This window comes from Esox lucius, chromosome 9 (genome assembly GCF_011004845.1).
Source record: "Esox lucius isolate fEsoLuc1 chromosome 9, fEsoLuc1.pri, whole genome shotgun sequence".
Lineage (NCBI taxonomy): Eukaryota > Metazoa > Chordata > Actinopteri > Esociformes > Esocidae > Esox > Esox lucius.
Genome location: NC_047577.1, coordinates 5,892,263 through 5,918,601, shown reverse-complemented (window position 1 = coordinate 5,918,601; position 26,339 = coordinate 5,892,263). Strand labels below are relative to the sequence as shown.

Here is a 26,339-nt window from a genome sequence, read left to right as displayed (position 1 = left end):
AACTCACCATGTTTGGAGAAGGAGGAAAGTTGTGGTAGGTTTTTGGGGGACGTCCAGGAGGCCATGGGCGTTGGAGGAGGAGAATCCGGGCGGGTGTTTGGGGAGGAGAAGGGGGAGGGAGGGGCAGTAGGAGAGGGTGTGTGGGAGGGAAATAGGTTGGACTTCATTAGGTTTGATTGTCACGTTGTTTAGCCTGTATTATGAAGTGTTCCATTCAAGTGACAATGTAAATACCAGAACGTTTAACTAATCAAAAACAAAGTTGTCCACATCTGGATTTTAACAACCTGTTTTGCACATCAGATATGAAGATCCAGAAACACTAGAGTAAACCATGTATCACACAGGAATATGAAGATACTCTGTTACTCTCCTCTATAGATAGAGACCCTCTAGTGGTAGAATGACTCTGTTACTCTCCTCTATAGATAGAGACCCTCTAGTGGTAGAATGACTCTGTTACTCTCCTCTATAGATAGAGACCCTCTAGTGGTAGAATGACTCTGTTCCTCTCCTCTATAGACAGAGACCCTCTAGTGGTAGAATGACTCTGTTACTCTCCTCTATAGATAGAGACCCTCTAGTGGTAGAATGACTCTGTTACTCTCCTCTATGGATAGAGACCCTCTAGTGGTAGAATGACTCTGTTACTCTCCTCTATGGATAGAGACCCTCTAGTGGTAGAATGACTCTGTTACTCTCCTGTATAGATAGAGACCCTCTAGTGGTAGAATGACTGTCTAACATTCCAGTTCTGTCCAGTCACAACTGGTTTGTAAAGCCTGTTGGCTCCAGTCAGAAAGGTACTGGGAGGGGGGGTAGAAGGATGAGATGAAATCAGGCAGATGGGGATTGGGGGGGGGGGGTTCTGTCTCCCCCTGGCCTCACCTCACAGGAAGGGGTTGTGGCTGTGTGTTGGGGGCTTGTCGGGTGGGCGGGGGAGAGGGGGAGTGAGGGGTGTGGTAGGTTTTTGGGGGACGTCCAGGAGGCCATGGGCAGGCTGGGTGTGGGAGGAGGAGAATCCGGGCGGCTGGTTGAGGAGGGGAAGCAGGAGGGAGGGAGGGGCAGTAGGAGATGGTGTGGGGGGGTACGGGGGAGGTGGAACTGGGCCGGAGCATCTGGTTGAGGGTGAGGCGAGGCTGGTCACAGTGGAACTGGTTGGTGGGAGAGGGAACACTCAGGCCTGGAGGGAGGGAGTGATGAAGGGAGGGAGGGAGGGTTTAGACATTGAGTTGATGTTTGGTAGTAGGTGTGTGTAATATGTGCATGTTTCTTACTTGATTATGAAAGGGGGACAAAAATGATTCCCAAACTGTGGTTGACTCTCCTATATTTCTCTCTAACATGCATTTGCACCACAGAGTGGATTCAAATGGCGAGGATCAGTGTCAGCTATGATTTATGTCTACAAACCGTAAATCCATGTGAGAAACTCTACACAAGTTATTGTAACAGTTTGGAGCTGATGACTGGAACAACCAGTCCAGACAGGTGTGTGGGAGGAGTTACAGTATAGAACTCATGACTGGAACAACCAATCCAGACAGGTGTGTGAGAGGAGTTACAGCATAGAACTCATGACTGGAACAACCAATCCAGACAGGTGTGTGGGAGGAGTTACATTATAGAACTGATGACTGGAACAACCAATCCAGACAGGTGTGGGAGAGGAGTTACAGTATATAGGATATGTACAACCACAACAAGACACCATTTTGATAAAGCACACTCTCACTGTCTGACATAATCCAAACAGAGAGAGCTGAAAGTGACGAGAGATGGAGTAATTACACTTGGTAAGAAGGCTGTTTTGCTTAAAAAGAAGAATTTACTAATGTTGTAATAGGGTTGCAATATAGTGGCAATGTGTGTCTGAATGTATTCAGTGATTATTTGGAAGAGGTTGGAGGTTGCATTGGGTTTGATAGGTTTTTCAGCCTATATTATGATGTGTTTAATGTAAGGAGCAATCTAAATATCAAACAGTTTAAATTGAATAGATATTTTTTTATTAGATTTGGTCGAGTACATTTTGGATTAAAGTGCACAGCTTTTTATGACAAACTCATTTGAGACAATCGTACTCAGATCAAGATTGCCTCATGGATGAAGTAACAGGCCGACGGGCTCCACAGCCTCCAAATCAAATTAACGAAAGTGAGTAGACATAATTCTGTAACGTTACTATAGTTGTTGTTGTTGTTGTTGTTGTTGTGTACACCTGAAACGTAGGTCGTGTAAATTTTTCAGAGCATGTGCTCATGATATCCGGAGTGCAAACGGTCTTTTGTTGTTTCAATTCAATTAATTAATTTGTCATATGCAATATTTTATTATAGTATAGCTTTTACAGTGGAAACTGTTAATCTTTGCCGTTTTCAAAGAAACGCATAGGCTAATGTGTTGTTCTGAGTGAAACGCTCTTTTGTTGATTCAGATATCTAGACAATGACTGTACACAAACACAAGATACTGCATTTGTGCATTTGATAATACAGTTTTATGTACAGTGAAATAGTAGGTCCTACTTTGCTGTTCGTTGTGTGTGTGTGTGTGTGGCTATGGGGCCGCTTTATGTAACAGTGGTAAAATGGTGCAGTTTAAATGAGAAATCAATAATGGATTTGCAAGTTAACACGTTTTGTGCCAATGAATAACTGTACAAAAACTATATTTTGTCCACTTCTGGATTGTAACAACCTGTTTTGCAACTCAAATTTACAACACATGGTGACAGCCCAGTAATTCTCCCTCTGCCTGCCACTACAGCAGTGTTTCCCAATCCTGGTCCTGGGGCCCACAAAGGGGTGCACGTTGTTGTTGATGCCCTAGCACACACACACCTGATTCAAATGAGAGACTTGATGATAAGTTGATTACGTGAGTCAAGTGTGTAAGTGGTAGGGCGACTTTTGGAACAGGTGTGTGAGTGCTAGTGCATCAACAACAACGTGCACCCCTTTGTGGGCCCGAGGACCAGGATTGGGAAACACTGCACCAGAGTAAAGCACGTAACAGGGAAGGGATATGAAGATCCAGAAATAACGAAAACCATTGGACAAGACTGTCGCAAGGTACCCTGAAACATCTGAGCAGAACGTGACGCTCACATGACAGGACTGGATATTTGGCCTTTCTGCCTTGTTATTACAGGTTCTGTTCTAAGCCAGACATTCTAGGCCTTGTCAAGCACAATAGGGCACAATTTTAATCGTGTAAATTGGGGTTTAAATGACACCCATAGTTTCACTGACAGGAAAATTAAAGTCTGGACATTAAATGAAGAGTAAATTCACAATAGAGGTGGATTACTCCACAACATAAACAACACACAAATGCAGTCTACTACATTTAGCACATAATACTGTCAACCAAAACAGCCATGTCAAACTTTAGCAATGGGCATGTATGTTTTCTATGATGGGCAAATCACGTTATAGTAGTTTCTTACTTACCAAATGTGTGATTTCAGATGTTTTTGTTTTCAGGGTAAGGAACCATTTCCCATCAAATTGTAAAAAAATTTAATCAAGTAAAAAAAAATATAAAAAGATTTCTTAGCAGACTGTTGGCTTTTAGAGACAGTAATCAGAAAAGCAGCAATCAGATCATATTATCAGACAGTGGGATTGCACACATATTCTCTTGATATGTGAAGTGCATCATATCTGTCCACCTTATCATTCAAAGTGTACTTGAGATTGTCAGAGAAACTGTAAAGATGTAAAACATTTTCTCTGGGAATTTCTTTGTGTTGCAGTTTGGAACAATAAGACTCTGTAGGAGGAAGAGATGGGGAGCATCAATCCCAAAAGGAGGAGAGAAGAGAACAATCCTGCTGTCTCCAGAGGAGGACACAGGCAGATGAAAAGAAAGGAGGACGGTGGAGGAAGGAGAGGAGAGGAGGACGGCGGAGGGAGGAGAGGAGAGGGGGGAGATCTAAATAGGGGAGCAACATCTCTTGACCAAAGGTGTGTGTAAGTTCTAAAAAATATTTCATAACACGTTAAGACACTGTTAACAATGTTACCAGTGACCTGATATGAACAACGTGTGATTATGTTTATTTACCCAGAACCACCCACTCTAATGGTTCCAATGAGACAAGGAAGACACCAGAGGAAACAGGTAAGTGATGCTGTGTTTCTTAGGATTATTAAACAGCTCGTTATTGAGGTCAAACAACTTTGGTGTCCTCATTTAGGTGGCTAAGTAAATGTGTGTATGTTTGTGATACATTACATGTGTCCTCTTCTCTATTCTAGATGCTGAGTTTGTCGACAAATTCAGGGCGAAGTTGATTCAAAATGTTACCACGGTGATGGCTGTAGCAGATGACCTGCTCCATAGGGATATGATGCATGGAGAGATGTATGATACAATCAGAGACACCAAGCCCAGTCAGAACCAGATGAGGGAGCTGTACAAAGTCTTAAACTCAGGGGGAGTTAAAGTCAAATCAGCCTTCTACAAGATCCTCCAGGAGAAAGAGAATTATTTACTCCAGGAACTGGGTAAGTCAGCTATCTCTTAATTCATTATTAAATACAATATACATAATTTTTTAAATGACAAGGCTTTAACAAATTAATGAAGTGAAAACATAAACAAAATAAGCACATTTAAAATAAAAAGTTTTTATCTCAATTTAATGGAGCCATTTGATTGACAACCATGAGGAATTTCTCCTAATAGTTACAGGAGGTTCTATAATTTCATTCAGTGAAGATACATTCCATTACATGTGATTTTCTTTTATTTGGCACATTCTCCAACAATAAATAAAACCTTTTCTAAAAGAAAGGCTTTTTCTCAAAAGCACTACAAGGCATGTGAAATAGAATCTTAAGGCATTTCAAATGCTCTAATTGTTTTTTTATGTCCACTAATTGTCCTTTTATCATAATGATGAAAGGATATTTTAGTACTTAACCTAACAGATACAGAAGATTATCAGTGTTTTAGTTAAAAATGTTAAAATGTTATGAGCCTGTTTGATCTCATCACTCATTTCATCACTGTCCCTTAAACTACAGAGGAAAGTCTGTCTTTATTACAGTTAAATATATTAATCTTAACTTCCAGGTGGATCTTTGAACACTGGGCAGATAAAAGGTATGTCTGATTAGACTATCAGTACAATGTATGCAGTCCACATATACACCCCCCCAACAAACAAACACAAACACACACAATCTCTTGTACCTTTACTTACTGCAGTTTACAACATGCTGTTCTTTCTAGTGGATGAAGTCACAGAGAGAGTGAAAGAAATCCATAAAGCCAGGCTGAAGGACAAGTTTACATTTCTGTGTGAAGGAACAGCAGAGGAACAGTCTCGACTTAATAGCATTTACACCCAGCTCTACATCACACAAGGAGAGAGTGAAGGGGTTAATACACAACATGAGGTTAGACAGATTGAAAATACATCTAGGAGAAGAAACACATCTGACACTACAATCAACTGCAATGACATCTTTAAACCCTCACATGGAGAGAAAAGTGAAGAGGAGAGACCCATCAGAATTGTCATGACAAAGGGCATCGCTGGAATCGGAAAAACAGTCTCAGTGCAGAAGTTCATCCTGGACTGGGCAGAGGGAAGAGCCAATCAGGATGTGGATTTTATATTTGTGTTTCCTTTCCGAGATCTGAATTTGATTCAAGATGATCAGTACAGTCTTCAAGGAATTTTTAATTATTTTCACCCTGAACTTATAAAATATGCACACAGATATGTTGACTGTAAAGTCATGTTCATCTTTGACGGTCTGGATGAAAGCAGACTTCCATTAGCCTTTAATAAGAATAAGAAACTGAGGGATGTAAATGAGACATCATCAGTTGATAGGTTGATGACAAACCTCATTGATGGAAATCTACTCCCCAAAGCGCTCATATGGATAACCTCCAGACCAGCAGCAGCCAATCAGATCCCTCGTAAGTACATCAGCAAGGTGACAGAAGTACAAGGGTTCAGTGACAAACAGAAAGAACAATACTTTGAGAAGAATGTCCAGGATGAGAACCGGGCCAGGAGAATCATCTCACACATTAAAACATCAAGAAGCCTCCACATCATGTGTCACATACCAGTCTTCTGTTGGATTACTGCCAGGGTTCTTCAGCACATGATGACTGAAGGAAAGAGTGGAGATATCACAACTCTGACTGAGATGTACACTCACCTCACACTCATTCAGACAAATCTGAAAAGCATGAAGTACGATGGCACAACTGAGGATGATTTGGACACAATCACAGAAAGAAACAAAGAAATAATTCTCAAACTGTCACAACTGGCATTTAAACAGCTGGTGAAGGGAAACATCATATTCTATAAGAAAGACCTGGAAGAGTGTAGGATTGATGTCAGTGAAGCTTCAGTGAACTCTGGATTTTGCACAGAAATTATTAAAAAAGAGCAGGTGGTACATAAGAGAAAAGTGTATTGCTTTGTTCACCTGAGCTTCCAGGAATTCCTTGCTGCTCTGTACATTTTTCAGTGCTATGTGAGTAACAATTTGATGGCTCTGGAGTCTTTCATTGAAGATGTGTCTTCTGAGCTGCCCTTTCATGAGCTTCTGAGGATGGTAGTGAATAAAGCTTTGGAAAGTGAGAATGGACACCTGGACCTGTTCCTCCGCTTCCTTGTTGGCATCACACTGGAGTCCAACCAGAGACTGTTACAAGGCCTACTGCCACAGACAGAAATCAGCTCAGAGACTGTTGATGAAATAAAGAAATACCTCAGGAAGCCAAACGTAGAGCAAGTTTCACCTGACAGGTTCATCAATCTACTCATCTGCTTGACTGAAATGAAAGATGATTCAGTACATGAGGACATTGACAAGTTCCTGAAGTCTACAAATCAAAGAGGACAACTGACAGGTACACACTTCTCAGCACTGGCCAACGCACTGCTGATGTCAAAGGGTGTGCTGGATGAGATTGATCTGAGGACATACAACTATTCACCTGGGTGCACGAGACTGGTCCCAGCTGTCAGGAAATGTAGAAAGGCAATGTAAGTAATATCATCATGTTGAAATCACAAATTACACACAAATGATTGCATGTATTATTATAATATTCTACCTTTAGTCCTTGGAAATGCTTTATGATGGATGCAGTTTGACGATGAGGACAATGATCATGGTTAATTATGTTAAAAAATTACTTGGAAGGAAGCCTCAGCTTGCAATGCTGTAGTTAGCGTGGCCCTGCAATGTTGTGGATAGCCTTGTTTTTTGCTAGAGGTGTGGTCCGTTTCGCTTCAACTCTAGTGCTGCTGGTGAAATTATGCCTAGAAGAAAACTGTCACCATTTTACAAATATCGTATCCCACACCTGCATGATGTGATCAGTCATATGACTGTTTTTCAACAGACTGATTGGCTATCGACTATCCAAGGAGGACTATGAGTCACTGGCTTCCATCCTCCAATCAGAGGATTCACCGATGAGAGAACTGGACCTGGAGGACATCGGCGATCCTGATCCTGATGAGGACGGAGATGAAGAAGAGGCCCGTCTGACTGTACTCCTCGATGCTTTGAAACATCAAGACTGTAAACTGGAGACACTGAGGTCAGTAATATTGAAGGAGTCTTAACATTTAAAAACATAAAGGATTAGTAATCACTGTAAAGTGTTTTGGCTTTAGAGTTTTTTCAGGGCTAAATGTTCACTAGCCTTCAGACACATACTCCAGACTTTATCTAAATATGGAAATGACTTGGAAAATGTTTTGCTGTCTAGAAGGAGAGGCTCTGAAAAATACTGTTTTGTCCCTGACCTGCTCTGTATGAGTGATTTTGTCTCTGTTTCTACAGACTTGGTCACTTTAAACTCTCGAAGGAGGACTGTGGATCACTGGCCTCAGCTCTCCAATCAGCAGACTCACCTCTGAGAGAACTGGACCTGAGGAACAGTGAGCTGTCTGATGACGGGAGTAAAGTTTTTACTGCACTGAAGCATCCGCTCTGTAAACTACAGACATTGAGGTCAGTATACCCGAGGGACCATCACATGAAAATACGTTTTAGTCAATGACAGACAATCTGTGAGTATAAACGGATGATGTTTGTGTTTATGTATTTACAATTATTTTAATCTCCACTCTCATACTTACAGATTTTACTGCATATCAGACTTAACTCAGTGAATGTGTTTAATGTGTGACCATCTGAAAGGGCAGACTCTGAATGTTGTTGGTATTTGTTCCTGACCTGCTCTACATCACACTCGATGAGTAAGATTGTCTCTGTTTCTACAGACTTGGTGACTTTAAAGTCTCTGAAGAGGACTTCGGATCACTGGCCTCTGCTCTCCAATCACCAGACTCTCCTGTGAGAGAACTGGTCCTGAGGAATTGTAAGCTGTTTGAAGATGGGGGAAAACTCTTTCATTCTCTGAAACATCAACACTGTAATCTACAGACACTGAGGTTAGTACTCAGCAAGGTTTCTTTCTATCGCAAAAATACATTGATTGTTTAAATGTTTGTTAGAGACCAATATTAACCTGAGAGCAGGTTCCGATACATTTTTCCTAAATTGATAAATACATAAAGGTAGAAGTGCATATACAGTACATAAGTTGTTGCAGAGTTTTTCAGCACTTGATTCTCCCTCTACACTGCCTATAGAGACTTTTGTTGCAGATAATGAGTTACTCTAAATCAAACGTAATATATTTTGCATTTAGGCTGAATAGGTGTTACCTGACAAAGAGATCTTGTGAAGCGTTGGCCTCAGCTCTCAGTTCAAATTCCTCTCACCTGAAAGAGTTGGACCTGAGTCACAATTACCTGCTGGACTCTGGAGTGAAGCTGCTCTCTGTGGGATTGGTGCATCAGAACTGTAAAGTGGAACAACTGAGGTTAGCTTTCATAAACATGCCTACACAATAATAAGATGTGTCAAACAGTGATTTTGTTGCGCTCATTTTACCAATTTTCCCCTACATACTTTGAAATACATATACTAATAGATATATGTATATGTAAATAAAATGATATATAAATAGATTTTTCTTTACCCCTTAAATCAGGAAATCTTTCTTTACCCCTTCCCCTCAGAAAGCACTAGGACCCATTTTGGGGGCATGCCCCCTAGGTTGGGAACCCATGTATTTTATTGATTGTAATCACTGAAGCACAGAGGTAAATCTGGCATAATTTGGTCAGCTTTGCAGTATAGACTGCCCACAGGAGATTGGAGTAACTGCACTACAATACAGGAAATCGAGGAGAAATGTGTTCAACCTCATCTCTCACCACCAGAGGGCAGCAGTCCTGTTGTTAAATCATGATGACTTCTCTCTGCAGGCTGTCATTCTGTAGAGTCACAGAGGAAGGCTGTGCTTCTCTGGCTTCAGCTATGAGGTCAAATCCCTCCCACCTGAGAGAACTGGACCTGAGCTTCAATCACCCAGGAGACTCTGGAGTGAAGCTGCTCTCTCATAGACTGGAAGATCCTGACTGTAGACTGGAGAAACTCAAGTTAGTACAGTTACTGTGAAAATATGTTTTTATGTACATGAATCCTATCCTTAAGTATCATGCCTGTCAAAAACAAAATTCCATACAGTCTTGCTTTTTGATGTAACTGATCGAGATCCATCAGGAGCTTTTTCTTTTCCCTCTTCAGCATTATACTGTACATGAATTGGTACCTCTGTCTCTCCCACAGCGTGGACCATAATGAAGAGTTCTGGGTGAACCCACAGCTGATGAAGAACTGTAAGTGTGTTAGTTATTATTAGTAATTATTACACACACACACTGGAATAACATACACAAGACACCCCCCCCCCCCACACACACACACACACAAACTAACATAAACACTAGGGCTGCAACTAACAACTATTTTGATAATCGATTAATCAGATTAAATACATACATTGCAGAATTAAATGCAAGTGTTTTATTTAAAATACTGTTTAGTTTTCAGTGTTTTTCGTACCCATTTACAGTGCCTTCATTAAAACAACCGTAGGCAGCAGTTACAAAGCAAAAATAAAGATGTGCAAAAACTAAAGTGTTAAATCATAATATAATTTTCAAGACTGCTGAAAATGTTGGAAAAGCATTCCAGGGTACTACCTCCTGAAGCTAGTTGAGAAATGTTTGACTGAGACTGTAGAGATTGTAATGTATTTAAATACCTCAACGTTTCTATTGTGAAAAATACCATACTCACCAAATATGACAGTAATGGGTAAATTCGTCAGTAACGCTTAATGCTTAGCTATCCGGAGCAGCTCAACTACACACAAACTCAACATGCTGAAGTAGACTTGAGGTTAACTCAGCCATGCATTCAAGAGGAACTATTTCTTCATTAAAACTGTAACTCCATGAATACAAACTAAAATAAAATGTGCATTATATAAACATACCGTGCAGAGCAATGTTCGTCTGTCATCAAGGCTACAACTTTTCTCTTTAAATGCTCAAGCATTGCAGTCAGGATCCCATGAGAGTTCTGCCTTGGAACTTCTGCAACCAAAATAGTTTTCGTTGAATCCTTAAAGTAAAGGGTCCAATACTTTTCACATTTTTGACAGGTTTGCTATGTCCGCTTTGGCTTTCTTTTCAGAAAGTAGTGAGTTTAAATAAAAGTAACGTCCCATACTGTCTAAGCCTTCCTGCCTACTATACATCTGGCCTACTACCGGCTACTGCTATAGCTGTGATTGTTTCCCCTTCCCAAATTAGTTCAGTGGCTCGTTAAATCAAGTCACTTTTATTTCCAAACAGCAAATACATTTCTGTTATCTGTTTATCGCCATCAATGTGTTCACAAATGTTACTAAAATACTCACCTATAGGGTTATTAGGAACACCATACTAATACTGTGTTTGATCTCCTTTCGCCTTCAGAACTGCCTTAATTCTATGTGGCATTGATTCAACAAGGTGCTGAAAGCATTCTTTAGAAATGTTGGCCCATATTGATAGGATAGTATCTTGCAGTTGATGGAGATTTGTGGGATGCACATCCAGGGCACGAAGCTCCTGTTCCACCACATCCCAAAGATGCTCTATTGGGTTGAGATCTGGTGACTGTGGGGGCCATTTCAGTACAGTGAACTCATTGTCATGTTCAAGAAACCAATTTGAAATGATTGGAGCTTTGTGACATGGTACATTATCCTGCTGGAAGTAGCCATCAGAGGATAGGTACATGGTGGTCATAAAGGGATGGACATGGTCAGAAACAATGCTCAGGTAGGCTGTGGCATTTAAACAATGCCCAATTGGCACTAAGGGGCCTAAAGTGTGCCAAGATAACCTCCCCCACACCATTACACCACCACCACCAGCCTGCACAGTGGTAACAAGGCATGATGGATCCATGTTCTCATACTGTTTACGCCAAATTCTGACTCTACCATCTGAATGTCTCAATAGAAATCGAGACTCATCAGACCAGGCAACATTCTTCCAGTCTTCAACTGTCCAATTTTGGTGAGCTTGTGCAAATTGTAGCCTCTTTTTCCTATTTGTAGTGGAGATGAGTGGTACCCGGTGGGGTCTTCTGCTGTTGTAGCCCATCCGCCTCAAGGTTGTGTGTGTTGTGGCTTCACAAATGCTTTGCTGCATACCTCGGTTGTAACAAGTGGTTATTTCAGTCAAAGTTGCTCTTCTATCAGCTTGAATCAGTCGGCCCATTCTCCTCTGACCTCTAGCATCAACAAGGCATTTTCGCCCCCACAGGACTGCCGCATACTGGATGTTTTTCTCTTTTCACCCCATTCTTTGTAAACCCTAGAAATGGTTGTGCGTGAAAATCCCTGAGCAGAACTGAGCAGATTGTGAAATACTCAGACCGGCCCGTCTGGCACCAACAACCATGCCACGCTCAAAATTGCTTAAATCCCCCTTCTTTCCCATTCTGACATTCAGTTTGGAGTTCAGGAGATTGTCTTGACCAGGACCACACCCCTAAATGCATTGAAGCAACTGCCATGTGATTGGTTGATTAGATTATTGCATTAATGAGAAATTGAACATGTGTTCCTGATAATCCTTTAGGTGAGTGTATAGTAAATATGTTGTAGTCTACTGAAAGAAAAGTTGGCATAAAATGTAATCCCAGTGGTAAGAAAATAGTTTTTGTACGTTCGCTTAAATTGGAAGATTTTTAACATAAGTTCAAAGGTCAGGCCAACTGTATCTCTCTCTTATCCTCAAATAGTACACCTACGTAAGTGTGTGTGTAAAAAAGACGTTGCTTTTTTTGGGATTCTTTTGACTGTCCCGGTTGATGGTTTCTCTTGCAATATCTAGCAACACTGGTTTTTGGTCGTACGCGATTTCACTTCAGTGTAGCTTCCACAATCTCAGCCTTCGCTATCTTTGAAAATATATATTTTTTGCCGCGTCTCTTGTAGACCCAACTAATCGATAATGACATTCGTTGCCAACAATTTTGATTATCGATTAGTTGTTGCAGCCCTAATAAACACACACTGGAATAACATAGAAGACACTCAACCCCCCACACACTAACATAAACACACTGGAATAACATACAGAAGACACTCAACCTTATGTATAAAAAAAAGGCACATTTCTATAAAAAAGTATCTCTTGTTCTGTGTTTCTCAAAGTGATAACACTTGGCAAACATGCTCAGGGTAATGACGTATTAACTATTGTTCAGTTTGGCCAGATGAGTTCACCATTGGACAGAAGAAATCCTCCATGCATCGTTTGTTGCATCTGTCAATATTTGGTTTCTATCTGTATGTCTACGCATAGGAACCATATATTAGAAACTTATTTCGAATAATATTAGTATACTTCACAAAATCCTTTTATTTCTTTACTTATAATAACTGGGTTACGTCTTTTTAAAGCCATGTTATAGCTAAACTGTGTTTTGGAGAAGAAATTGAGTTTTGCAGTGCATTTCCAGCATTTATTCACAAAATAAGTGTTGTTAGAGCTTAAAAAAACACCACAATATGATGCAAATATGGGCACATACACACAGCTCCAGAGGGAGCTCTTTTGAGTGAGGAACAGAAGCGTTCAATTTGTAATGGTCTCAATGGTCTTAATTTTAACCCTTCTGTTCCTCACTCAAAATGTATAGACTTAAGTGTGCATACTCTCTCACACACAGTCTGGACATTCATTATCACACACATTGGCGTGCACAATGTATGCCTACGCACAAACACGCACTTGCATCCGTACGTGTGTGCACGTATGTGCACATAGCAAGAGCATGTGCATGTGCACGCTTATACTGTACTTGTGCACATACTTGCTCAGGCGTAGAAATAGAAATGTGTAGGCTACTCTCACACTCACACACATTCTTCCGCCTCTAACCTGTCCTCTCATCTGCAGATTACTTTCATCTCACTCTGGACCCAGACACAGCGGGTAGAAACCTCTCTTTGTCTGAGGGGACCAGGGGGTTTAAGTTTGTGGAAAAGGAGCATTCGTATCCTGATCACCCAGACTACAGGGGCCATGTGCTGTGTAGAGAGGGTCTGACTGGACGCTCATACTGGGAGGTGGAGATGAAGGGGTGGCCTGAAATAGCAGTGACATATAAAGACATCAGCAGAAAGGGAGCCAGTCCAGCCACTGAGTTTGGATTCAGTGACAAGTCCTGGAGTCTGATGTGCAGGGAAGACTTTTATTCCACCTCCCACAATAGTCAGTGGACTTATATACCTGATTTCCACTTCCTCCCCCCTCCTCAACCCCAGAGAGACCTGACCTCCTCACCTCCTCCCTCCTCTCCTCCTCCCTCCAGAGTGGGAGTGTTTCTGGACTGGCCGGCCGGCACCCTGTCCTTCTACTATGTAAACTCTGACACAATGACCCACCTGTACACATACCAGACCACATTCACTGAGCCCCTCTACCCAGGGTTTTCGGTGGGTGTGGGTGATTCAGTGACCCTTGTGGAATCTGTGTCTCCATGATAACAGTAAAACTCTCCTAACCAACCATGTGACATGCAAGAAGGTCCTCTTTCCCCGTCTCTCCTTACTCTACATGTTAATGGACTTGTTAATGATACAAATCATTAAATCACCAAATGAGTCTTTCATGGTCCATCTGCATGGATGTGAAAAACACATTGATGTTTGCACTTTCGATGGCCTTAGGATGTATTTGATAACACAGTTGTAATTTGATCTCCACAAAGAATTCCTAAAGTAAACTGTACAGTGATCTACACAGAAGGTTTATACTGGGGTTGAAGAGAATTGTAGAAAGGGGCTGTAGGAGAGGGTGTGGGGGGGTACGGGGGAGGTGGAACTGGGTCGGAGCATCTGGTTGAGGGTGAGGGGCGGCTGGTCACAGTGGAACGGGTTGGTGGGGGAGGGAGCACTCAGGCCTGGAGGGAGGGAGAGGGAGTGATGAAGGGAGGGAGGGAGAGAGGGAGTGACCCAAAATTTAACGATGCTAAGCCTGTTCTGTTATTTGTGTTTTTAATTGCTTCAAACCATTGTTGAAAAATAAATGGCAATTACTCGAAAAGGGTACTGACATTGTTGTATATATAAATTAAGATATCCGTAGCTTTTAACGCATTTACTAAATCTGCAGTAGTCTGATGATTTGCTCCACAATCACAATCAGTCTGTGATTCAATCCAAAATGTGTAACACTCACCTACTGAGTCCCAGGGGTCAGAGGTAACAGCAGGTAGGGAGAGCCAGGGGTCATCTGGAGGGGGCGGAGCTTCAGAAGAAGTGGGGTCAAAGATATCCACTAGATCGAAAATAGTCGACTGTTAGAATACAGGAGAACAATCAAATCATCACTGTCTGATCCAACATGGCTGACTGAAGGAACACAGGAGAACAATCACGTCATCACTGTCAGATCCAACTGTAGGAACACAGGAGAACAATCACTTTATCACTGTCAGATCCAACATGGCCGACTATAGGAACACAGGAGAACAATCCCTTTATCACTGTCTGATCCAACATGGCCGACTGAAGGAACACAGGAGAACAATCACGTCATCACTGTCAGATCCAACTGTAGGAACACAGGAGAACAATCACTTTATCACTGTCAGATCCAACATGGCCGACTATAGGAACACAGGAGAACAATCCCTTTATCACTGTCAGATCCAACATGGCCGACTGAAGGAACACAGGAGAGTTACATCTTCTGAATCTCAAATGGACCCTTCTCTCCAGCTTCGGCCTTCCAATACACAAGTGCCCCAATTGCTGATGCTGTGAAAATCATCAAGGGTATAGGGTCTAATTTAGAAGGAACTGTTATAAGTTGATACGTAGCCAACCCAAAATAAGTTTGCAATTCTCACACAAACCCTGATTGATGTGACATTATAGGTGAACGTAACGTACCCTATAAAAGTACGCTGAGTATCATTGCTGTAAAGTGAAGATGAATGCCAACCTACTATAGGTTCTAAAACTAAATATCAAAAGAATACATGAAAAATCGTATGCCCATCTTGAAACAATTCCACATGCGAACATTTTGTACAAATCACAAATTATGGGGAAAAAGAAAATATTCTTCTGAAGTTTATAGGAAAAAAGAAAATATTCTTCTGAAGATTATAGGAAAAAAGAAAATATTCTTCTGAAGTTTATAGGAAAAAAGAAAATATTCTTCTGAAGTTCATAGGAAAAAAGAAAATATTCTCATGAGGTTTATTAAATGATGTGTTTGAAGAATGCGCAAAAAAATTGAAGGAGAGGTTTTACGTGTGCCCTATGGATTAAAGGAGATGTTTAAAGCATACACTGACAATTAATGAAGATATTCACCTTTAATTGCCATTTTATACCTGTGTGTGTCACTTTCTGTGTCTGTAACAAGACCAAACATTTAAGGGTACATGTGGGTAACTTCTGTTATCATTATTTCTGTTATTATTATGATTTAAAAAGGAGTCAAATAACTACATGATAATAAATGGCCTATTATGATCACTGTTCTTAAATAAAAGACAGTTTTTTTGCATGATTAGTCATATTTTCAAAATCAACGCCAACATTTCTGCCAGGGTATGCAAATTTATGAGAAGCATAACCAGGTGGACAAGGAAAGGGAAAACCGGGTAGCACCACTGTACTTTTCTACCCATCAGGCGACACCCCGGTCCTCCACACCTTTATTAAATATCCCTACTTTAGTTTCTGGAATATTATCAGGTGCCTTCTTAACCATTTCATTACATTATCTTCTCCTGGTGCAGTCCGCCTACATCCCATCAACGCCCTTGTTAACTCAAACCTGGTAAATTCTGCATCCAGCACCTCACCTGAAGCCACCTCCTTCTCCAACACATCTCCATGTCTATTTAACATATCACACCGCCTCCTCTTACTCTCCTCACGTAGATGATCACGGAACTACTATATATGGACATATCTTTTGAAAACATATATTTTTAATATGTGCATAATTATAATTTTTTTAAACATACTCATATATGTTCTAATATATGTATACTAACATATGTACATATGTATATGTATACCTATTTGACTTTTGCCGTCTTCAAGTATGTTTTTGTCACGGTTGAGGATGGGTTGAAGGACACAGGCACAGAGGAATCCAAAAAGGCAAAAGGGTAAGAGTACAAAAAACAGTAACAGTAAACAACACACAATCCACAATCCAAAGACAAGAGTCCCAAGGCAGGCAAATAGTAATTACGCCGGCGAGCAATAAGCGGAAGCAAAAGTATACTAGGCAGAGTTGAGGTCAAAACAAACAGGGATAGTGACGGTCTGATACACTTATGCAACACCAACATTGGGAGTAGGAACCTGAAGGGCTTGGTAAAGTCGAGAACAGACAGTACCTCACAAGGAACTGAAGGCAGAACTGAATATAAAGGGTAACAAAGGGACAGGTAATTGCCAAACACAGGTGATCAATATTCAGGTGATGAGGAGGGGCGTGGTGGGACAGGTCGGTATGAAAGAGTGGGCAGTAGAGGGCATTTTAAAATGTCTTAAATACATGTAAATATATTTACATACATGACAAAATTATAGTTGGTAATATGCATTTAGCATTTACATCTAGCTGATATATTTCCATATTTGTATTGTTTCTTGTCATGTGTTTATGTTATCCAGTAATTTCTTTTAAGTACTTTTACAAAGAGGAATAGCATTCATGATGCTGTGTTAAAATGTATGCATATTGTTTTCATAATGAGTCTCTTTTTCTCTGGAAAATAATGTCTTGAAGGTTAATTCCATGATGTGTTGATGAGAAATACTTAAAGTACTGCATATTCATATATTTTATTATTTTAACACATACTTTTCAACGTTAATATATATGACATGCATTGTATTATGATATTGGGAGAATATTTATTTAAAAATATGTTTTGCACAAGTTTTCCATTTGGGGACCTTAGCAAAACCACCACCAAGGCCATCTGCCTTTCTTACTAGTCATAGCAATATCATGCCACCAAAACTGGAATTTCAACATTTCACCCCTTTCCCCATCATCTTTCGAAACATTGTCCACGCCATACCAATGTCCGTCCCCCTACCAAAAGGCAGAGCAGAAATCCCGCCATGCCTACCACAGCCTCAGCCCGCTCCTTCACTAACCCCACCAATGGCAACCACCCCTCCATTTCACACAGATACTTAGACTCCCAATCAGCCTTCTCAAAACACCACCTCTTTCAATACCCCCTGCTCTGCATACACACCAGCCTTAATCTCACCCATGATGGGATAATGATCACGCCCTACTGTGGAGCCTCTCAACACTTCCCATTCACATCACCCTGCCATAGACGCGGACACCAACATCGGATCTAAACACGACCCATTACCCCTATGTACACTGACTGTCATACCTCCCCCATCAGTAACACACACCAGACCGCAACCACGCCTAAACTCCTCCACAACAATCCCGTTGCCGTCCGTGTCCACCTCCCCCTAACTCATTGTCGTCATTAAAATCACCACACCAAAATACCTTTTCATCCCTACCACATCATCACTTCCAACTGTTCCAACCGTCGAGATGTACACAGATTATAAAAATGAAATGCCACAATGGCACCTCCAGTCCTACACCACTCCATGCCTACACACTCCACATCCAAAACTATATACGCCCGTCCCTTCCTTCAAGAACGTGGCGCAGCCCCCACCCCTCCCCCGGCCTGTCAAGCCTTACAGCACTCAATGCTGGCCTCACAAAGTGTAACATAGGGTACAACATCAAACTCATACACATATTTCTTAAATTCCTGTCCATGTGCTACTACGCTCCTTGCATTCCACTATAAGACCACAAAATAAATTAATTAACACGATGATCCACATTCAACATACAATGCAACATTTTACCAGTCACTTCCATCAACCCCAGGAAATGCTTAACAGCACGCACCACCATATCTATGTGCGCAGACTTTTTCTTAACATGCTCACTCATATTCAGTCTGCTACAAATAAATGCTAGGAAGTCAGCCCGTTTCACTAACACGGACTCTTTCGTTACTGAACATTTCTCATGATCACACTTCCTGGAACCCCCATCAACTTCCTCACCTCCTTGGTCCATCAGAAAACGCTCTCCCTGTGACCTCAGCACAGGTTCAGGTTGCCAGCCCTCTTCTCGCTGCCTCTTTATACGTTGACCTTATTGACAACATGATTGAGTGTTAAAACACAATTGTAGGCCGAAGTAGGTATGACTCAGTCCTGATGAAGTTGTATGTCCCAATCAGTCCCACACTGGCACACTAGCTTACTATATACTAAACAGTACGTAGTTCATCATCACTCGCGAAGTACGTGCTTGCAGTATGTAGTATGTACGCGATTTGAGATTTAGACCACTCAGAAACTCTTTATGTTAGGTTGTTTCGTTTTTATTTCTGAGTGCGGAAACGGCGCTAATAATAGAGCATATGTTCTGGTAAGAAAACAATTTGATTTTTGTTGGATTTATTGATAATATCAGCATTCAAAACCATTCAAAAGAATTTTCCAGTTGTCAAGATATCTGGCAATAGCTGGTTAGTAAGTAACATTGTTTAATTCTCAAGGTTATCTTGTTAGCCGTCCGCTCTGAAGATGTTTCTGTAACATTAGGTAGCTATAGGTACTTACAGGTTCAAGTTTGCTTGGAGCAAAAATATTGTGGGCATTTGAAATATCCAAACATAATCAATTACCCTAAAAGCTGTTCTCTCCACATTCGGACAATAATTATCATATTTGCTTTTTTTTTTTGTCTCTACCGAACCATTAATACCATCTACAATTAATTGAGGCCTTATATAGGACAATACAAGCATATATCCTTTATATAGGAGGATATAAGCATATAGCCCTTATATAGGTACGATATAAGCATATATCCCTTATATAGGAGGATATAGCCCTTATTGGGAGTGAGTTGGATATTCGGCCTGTGTTATTAGTACTCTATTCTGTAAACTCATGAACAGAAAGCCCCTCTTTCATTTATTCATGTGATATAGACATGTAAAAAAGCTGAAAATATTCACCTTTATCCACTGCAAATATTTTATCATTGTGATTTAACACTCTATGCACTGATTTTAATTTTTATAGTTCAAGGATGTAACCTGTTTGTATTGATATCCAATGTCAATTAGTACTTGTTATTGTTGCATGTTGTTTCCGCATTTCAATAACATTTAAATAAGGCTGCAGAGAAGAAAAAAATAAAGGGACACCGTTGAGAGTAGGAACAAACTTCCCTTTTTTTGGCGGTCGCCCAATGCGGCATGCAAAATTTGTCTAAAATTTGCATCTTATAGAGGGGAGCTCATTTTCCCTGTGCTTCTCCTGCCAGCTTAGCACTGCCAGATAACCTCTACACGTGGTCATGTGACTCTGTTGACAATTCATGGGAGGCGAAATGTCAGTAGTCGAATTTCATCTTTAAAATGCTTATTGGACACGGCAAATAGGAGTTGGCATTCGTTCTATGACTGATCACATCAAGTTTCAGCCTGTGTTGGGGAAGTAATGTCTTGAGTGTTCCACCTGTTATGGCACATTTCCTCTTCATTTTCCTGTGTGTGTGTGTGTGTGTGTGTTTGTGTGAAAGTGCACCCACCAACTTAAGAGGAGTCTTAGGAAGATGAAATCGGATCAACAAAGCTATGCTGCAGAAAGCAGATGGTTGTGCGGTGAGCTGGGGAAAGCCCCGCTCCCTTCTGCGAGATTACTCTGCCCAGAAAGGAGACCTGCGTCCTTACCAGCTGTAGCTTTTCTTTTGACACCTTGAACCCTTTCTCTGCCAGTCTGGTGAGGACCGTCATTGTAGCTTGGATGCAGGCGGCCACCATCGGGGCCGCCAGCAGCAGGTCGTCTACGTACTGGACCAAAGTTACCCCTGTCGGCAGGCAGCATCCCTGCAGCGCTTCTCTCAGTACCTGGTTGAATATGCCAGGGGAAAGCGCGAACCCCTGTGGTAGTCTCGTGTATCGCCATTGCCGACCCCTATGTGTGAAAGAAAAAATATCACGAAGTTCCTCTGCTAGTGGGAGACAAAAAAAAGCATTAGCCAGGTCAATGCAGGTGAACCATTTTTGATCAGGGGTCAAATTAGTGAGTGCTACATACGGGTTAGGTACCTGTATAGTGGGTGTGAGTAAAATGTTGTTAATAGCTCTGAGATCATGGGCCATACGGTATTTCCCTGTCCCTTTCTTTTCTACCGGGAGGATAGGCGTGTTCCACGCGGAACCTGACTCCTCCAACACCCCTGTGGGCCACAAACCATTCAATCACATCCAACCCTTCCTCTGCCTCTGGTTTGTGTGGGTATTGGGGCAGCCATATGGGCTCTCCCGGTCCGATTTTAAAGGTGACCGGTGGGCAATCGGTGAGCCCCACGTCCGTGGGGCCCTTGGACCACAGTGAGTCAGGTAACTCATTAAGTCTGGCCGTGGCTACAGGGTGATCCATCTTTTCCCTCCCATGATCAAGAGTTATCTCCCTTCGCTCTAAATATACCCAATCCGTCCCTGGTGCCTCTAACCGATACGTCTTACAGCTGGGTGAGTACCATACGTTTGGCGCCTGAGTGAGTGTCCAATCAGTGCATTCGACCGCCCTTTTAACCATGGGCCCCAGGTCTTTTGCTTGGTGTTTAGGATGCAGGGCCAGTGACACATGCGGGACGGACTCCTCCGCCATCATGTACCACTGATCCTGCTCCTCTGTCAACTGTACATCTGCCGCTACCCCTTCAGGGCCTACATATATGAATTTAGACCCGACCTGCCACGTGTTCCCACACACTACATCCCCAAACCCCTCTCTATACACCTCATCGCCCTGCCGATCATAAAATAGGGTTACATGTGGGGGGTCTGGCGGAGGAAAGTACGGCTCGAGGAGGGAGATCCACGGCCTCCACTTGAAGTACTGGGACAAAATATCCTGTTTGTGCGGCTTTTCCGGTATCAATAGTCCCCAGTATATCTCCGCTATTTCACCCTTCACCGGTTGTACCAGGTACTGCCCTTTGCGTGTGGTTTCAGGTCTGCACACCGCCGATGTCCCATCTGGTAACGTGACAGTTAGTCCATCTGGAGAACATAAGATATTAGCCCCCAGTTTTATCAACAAGTCTCTCCCCAATAAGTTCACTGGTGTGTTTGCCGACACCACATACGGATGGCTGAGGGCCTGTTTACCCAGTATCGTTTTAAGAGGAAATGTCACTGGCAAAGTCTGTCCCACTCCTTCAAACCCCACAACTTCCACTGTCTTGGAGGATAGTAGTCTTGTGACGGGAGGGGCGGTGATGGTGGAAAAGTGGCACCTGTGTCAACCAGAAAGGGGAAGTCCTTCCCGTCGACATTCAGGGACAGCATAGGGTCTGCCCTTCCCCCGATGTCCCCTCCTCTCCCTGTAGACCGTCATGCCTGGTCCCACCCTCCCTCATAAGAGAGTGGGTATTGTCCAGGTGCAGTAGGTGGTGGAACGGCGTGTGGGTTGGGAACTGGAGCTGCCCCTTGGTTTGGGTATCCTCTGCCCCTTGCAGTATTCTGTGGGCACTCTCTGGACCAGTGGTTCGGGTCACCACACGTAAAGCAGACTCCGTATGGGACTTGGGCTCCTGGAGCCCCTCTGCCTAGGGCTGCCACCTGTCTGCAGACCTCCCTTCCCCGGGTGGTGCCCTGTGTGTTTGGCCCATGTTTCTTTACATACTTCTAGATACTGTCTAGGGTGTTGCTCTTTTTCCCAAGGTAACTTGGACATCGGGGCCCCAGCGGGCAAGGGAAATCGTTCCCTCAGGGCCGTGGCTATGCGCCCGACCACCTGACTGAAAGGGGTGTCGTCAGGGCTCCGCCTAGTGGCGGCCCCTATTTCTATCTCAGTCATAGCCTGGGCGGACACGGCTCGGGCAGCTACTGCCCTCCAGTCCCCCAGTGCCAATATTTGACCGGCTGTGAGTTTATCAAATTGTGACAACCATAGTCCACCTCCCTCTCCCATCGGGGGTAATTTATCTACCAGTGCCTGTACGTCTCCCAGCCCCAATGGTTTATATCGCGGTTCGCCGCCTCCCACTCTAAAGAGAGGCAGCTGAAACCCAGCACAACTAGCTTCCCCTGCTTGTGACCGCAAATACATTTTATTTTGAGTCCTTTGAATCGATTCTACTGCGTCATGGTGTAGTTTTTGTTCTGGTGGGGGCGAACGTGGCAGAGGGTATACATCTACGTCTCCCTTACTCCAATCTCCACTACTGTCTGCGTTGGGGTCTTCGTCTGAGTCAGTCCATCTCCCTGCTTTCCCCGAGAGTAACACCCGTCCTCTATATGAATTTCCTTTTTTCTGCCTATTTTGGTCCTTCTCACTGTGTCACTATCGTCCGACCCCGACTTTGAGTACTCACGTAACCTGCCTTTAGTACGGCCTGACCTTTTCTTTCTGGCCCCTGTAATCTCATCCTGTTTATTCTCTCCTAGTTGTCTCCCCTTCTCGCTCCTCTCCTCGTACCTTCCATACTCTTTCTCTGCCCTTGCCTTGAACGGTTTCACCTCCCCCTCAGTGTCTGTCTCGCTCTCTGACTCTGCCTTCCTACTCAACTTTCTCTTATCTTGCTTTCCTGTGAATTGAGTTACGGGCTTGTTGTTCTGGGGGTCTAAAAACAATATCCCACTTTCTAAACGTAACACTGGATACAATGGTACACGCGGTGTACCAGGCACCACCGGGTCATCTTCATATGCTGGGGGTTCTATCTCTCCTCCCTTTTTCTCCTCCTTAATTTTCTGTTCCTTTTTCTCTTTCAAATGGTCTACACCCTGACACCACACTGCTAATTTACACCATTATTTTCTGTGCTTTTTCCATTCCTTCTCCTGTTCTCTATATCTCCCTCTCTTGACCAAATTTGCTGTTTCCTTCTTGTCTCTAACTCTATCTCGATTTTTGGCACAATCCTTCTCCTTATTCCACAAAATAACATGTAAGGTTCTCCTTTCCTCCAACCTTAATCCTGCCTCACTCACCACTTGTCGTAATTTCTCTTCTTTTTCTCTTCTTTTTCTTTCTGAATTGGGTCCATCCTGCCTACAATTGTAATTACATTTGCCACCTGTATCCCCAATTTTTTCCACTTTCCCGTACCTGGACCCCACCCGTCGTCATCTACTTCTCTCTCAAACTCCCTGTCCATTTCTCCCTGACTTATGTTACTGTGAGTCCCAGACTCAGAATGATTAACAAATGATTAACGGGTCCCTGACCCAACACTTTTGGGACTTGAACCCAGTTCTCTTATAAAAAATTTGGGGAGTTCCAAACTCCCCGGGCCTCTAACCCAGCTGAACGTGAACCTTTACACACAATAAATATTTTGAGGTGCCCCTAAGTCCTCGGGCCTTTAACCCGACTGATTGTCAAGTTTCTTACTTACAATCTCCACCGTCCACGTCGGAACGTGGTGTGGGGTAGTCAACCCGAGAACAAATACCAATTGAATTTAAACCAATATGTGAGATTCTATCTCACCCGTTATGTTCGAGGTGTCCCTATCTCCTCGGGCCATTCACCCGACTGACTGTCAAGTCTCCTGCTTACAATCTCCACCGTCCCCGTTGGGAAGTGGTCTGGGGTAGTCAACCTGAGAACAAATACCAATTGCCTCGCCCTCCTGAATTTAAACCAGTACCACTACGTTCTCCACAGGTTCACAATTTAGTTCACAGCCAATATGCAGATTTAGATATAACAGGCTCTGCTTACCTTTATCATGAGCCGGCTCGGGAACCTGTGAATCTCGTGTAGGTTGTCTGGACCGGGTCGAATTCCTTCTCCTTTTTTCCAATCCCGGACGAGCCCCCAAAATTGTTGAAGTCAACACTTCCCCGAGTTGGTTTGTTGGAAAGGAGAATAAAACACCAGGAGTCAGGTCAATTACCGTACCGCATATTCCGTTTATTACAAAAGCTTTTGGAGACAAGTGTCGCCGCACAATGTCTAAGGACCAACAGTCAAAACATAATTTTATACTTCAACTACGCCCAAAAGATAGAGGCGTTAAGTTAACAACGCAAGTGTGCCATTGGCCCAATCCCAGTTCTATTCCTTATAAGGATAACTGTAAGTATCCCCTTGCCCCCCTTGTGGTTTCTGTGTTGTCTGTCCGACTATGTGTGTGTGTCTCTAACCTGTGTCCTGTTTCTCAAAAGACAGACATACTAAATCTTTCTCTCCCCGGCAACCGCTTGAACAGGGTTTCCTGTTCTCCTACTTGCACCTTCAGTTTTAACACAGTTACAAACACTTAATATTTTGTTTCATTTCTTACAACAGTTCACTAACTTATACAATCAATATATCTACAAGATGTATGTTCAAAGAAAGCTACGATGAAACATTAACTTAAGTGAAACAGTGACATTGAGAGACACATATTGGTCTACATTTTGGTTCTGTTTTTCAGTTTCGTAGCTTACACATCAAACAGGAAAGTTGGCTCCTGACAACTAGAAAGTCAGTAAAGGCATTGATTAGGGTGGGCTGCAGTAGTGGGAGTTAATGTTACTTTTGTTGTATCCCTCTTATGACACAACTAAGGATAAGTTATCTGATATAACATGGTGAAGTAAGGTTTATATTAAAGGAGTAGAATCCTGCCTCTAACGTGTACAATTTACTGTTTAATTTAAACAGTAAGATTTGTCTCCTCTTCTTCCCTTACCCAGAATAATATTAGCTTGTTCAGTGTGGTTTGAGACTAAACAAAGGCGTGTGTATATCTCTATAGACTCTACTTGATAGATCTTTTGTGGTTTTGTCTGTGTTCCTGACTATAAAAATGTTCTTCTCCGAGTAGACCTACTATGTTGATCAATATATCAATTCTCAAAAGAAAGTTCTTACTACTACTAGGTTATTGGCTACGAATTTTTTTTATTAAATTTTATTTTTTTCACTCAATAATGTCATCTGCTCTAACTGAGTGTGTCTTCCCTCTGCCTGCCTCTAGAGTAAAAAATGTTATTATGAATGGATATAATGTAGCAAGTACTTGATAACTGATGTATTGTCTCTCTCATATAGGCCAAGACTCTGTAGAGACTAAGAAATGGAAAAGACTGCGTCTAAAATGAGGAGAGAAGAGAACAATCCTACTGTCTGTGAAGGGGACATTGAAGGGAGTGGAACAACTCTTGACCAAAGGTGAGACATTGTGTGTTTGTTAGGTGTAAATTAGGTTTGTGTTCTAGCACCAGTCTGAAGAAAGAGGGGCGATGTTACTATAATACTGTGAATTCTGGGTTTATGGCTATTTTCCCAGACCCTCCCTCTTTGATGTTTCCAAGGACACTGAGAAGATATCAGAGGAAATGGGTAAGTAAATAGATGCTACAGAGAAGAAATATCAGAAATGAAATTCTTAAGGCTAATACACTGAACATACGGTAGCTCTATTTCAATGTTTTTATATGTGCCATTTTAAACAGATGTCTTATAGTAAAAATACACAGGTAACAGTTGTCGTACAAGTATTGATCTGTTTATTAAGTGAATTTTGATGGAAAATATATGTGTGTGTCTGACTGTCTGACATGTGTTTCTTAGTGTGTGTCGGTATGTAGTACAACTTTCAATCTCTCAGCTGTAGATGCTAAGTTCGATTTCATTGAGATAGAAAATGGGAAGGAAACTGTTTCTGAGTTAACAAACTGAATATGTAGAGTTTTGTCTTTTTATTTCAATGTGTTGTGTTCATGATAAACATAAACAGTAACCAGTTATAATGTATTAATTTCTTATTTGAGTATGTGTGTGTGTGTGTGTGTGTG

The 26,339-nt window shown here is 42.2% G+C and overlaps 2 protein-coding genes across 3 annotated transcripts in view; both read left to right on the top strand.

The window, feature by feature from the left end:
* Positions 1-3,773: 3,773 nt before the first annotated feature.
* Positions 3,774-13,962, top strand: LOC105030928 (NACHT, LRR and PYD domains-containing protein 3). Its single transcript, XM_034294467.1, has 12 exons — positions 3,774-3,971; positions 4,076-4,128; positions 4,266-4,514; positions 5,086-5,115; positions 5,245-7,030; positions 7,393-7,593; positions 7,839-8,009; positions 8,282-8,452; positions 8,713-8,886; positions 9,335-9,508; positions 9,699-9,748; positions 13,376-13,962. Exons 1-12 carry the CDS (start codon positions 3,793-3,795, stop codon positions 13,960-13,962), a joined length of 3,825 nt encoding a protein of 1,274 aa, XP_034150358.1. The 5' UTR covers positions 3,774-3,792.
* Positions 13,963-18,891: 4,929 nt separating this feature from the next.
* The window catches only part of LOC105030921 (NACHT, LRR and PYD domains-containing protein 3-like), a 58,890-nt gene continuing 51,442 nt past the window's right edge, over positions 18,892-26,339 (top strand). For both annotated transcript variants that reach the window (XM_034294568.1, XM_029122599.2), the window contains exons 1-3: positions 18,892-18,949; positions 25,594-25,713; positions 25,832-25,884. In XM_034294568.1, coding sequence (XP_034150459.1) covers positions 25,619-25,713; positions 25,832-25,884 — 148 coding nt within the window. In that variant the 5' untranslated portion in view covers positions 18,892-18,949; positions 25,594-25,618. The remainder of the gene's footprint in view (positions 18,950-25,593; positions 25,714-25,831; positions 25,885-26,339) is intronic.

What these genes read in the sequence shown, in the direction of transcription:
- LOC105030928 (XM_034294467.1), top strand. Translation starts at nt 3,793, where the DNA reads ATGGGGAGCATCAATCCCAAAAGGAGGAGAGAAGAGAACAATCCTGCT. An exon ending in TGTAAACTACAGACATTGAG is followed by an intron (nt 8,010 to 8,281) that starts GTCAGTATACCC and finishes CTGTTTCTACAG; the next exon opens with ACTTGGTGACTTTAAAGTCT. An exon ending in TGTAATCTACAGACACTGAG is followed by an intron (nt 8,453 to 8,712) that starts GTTAGTACTCAG and finishes TTTTGCATTTAG; the next exon opens with GCTGAATAGGTGTTACCTGA.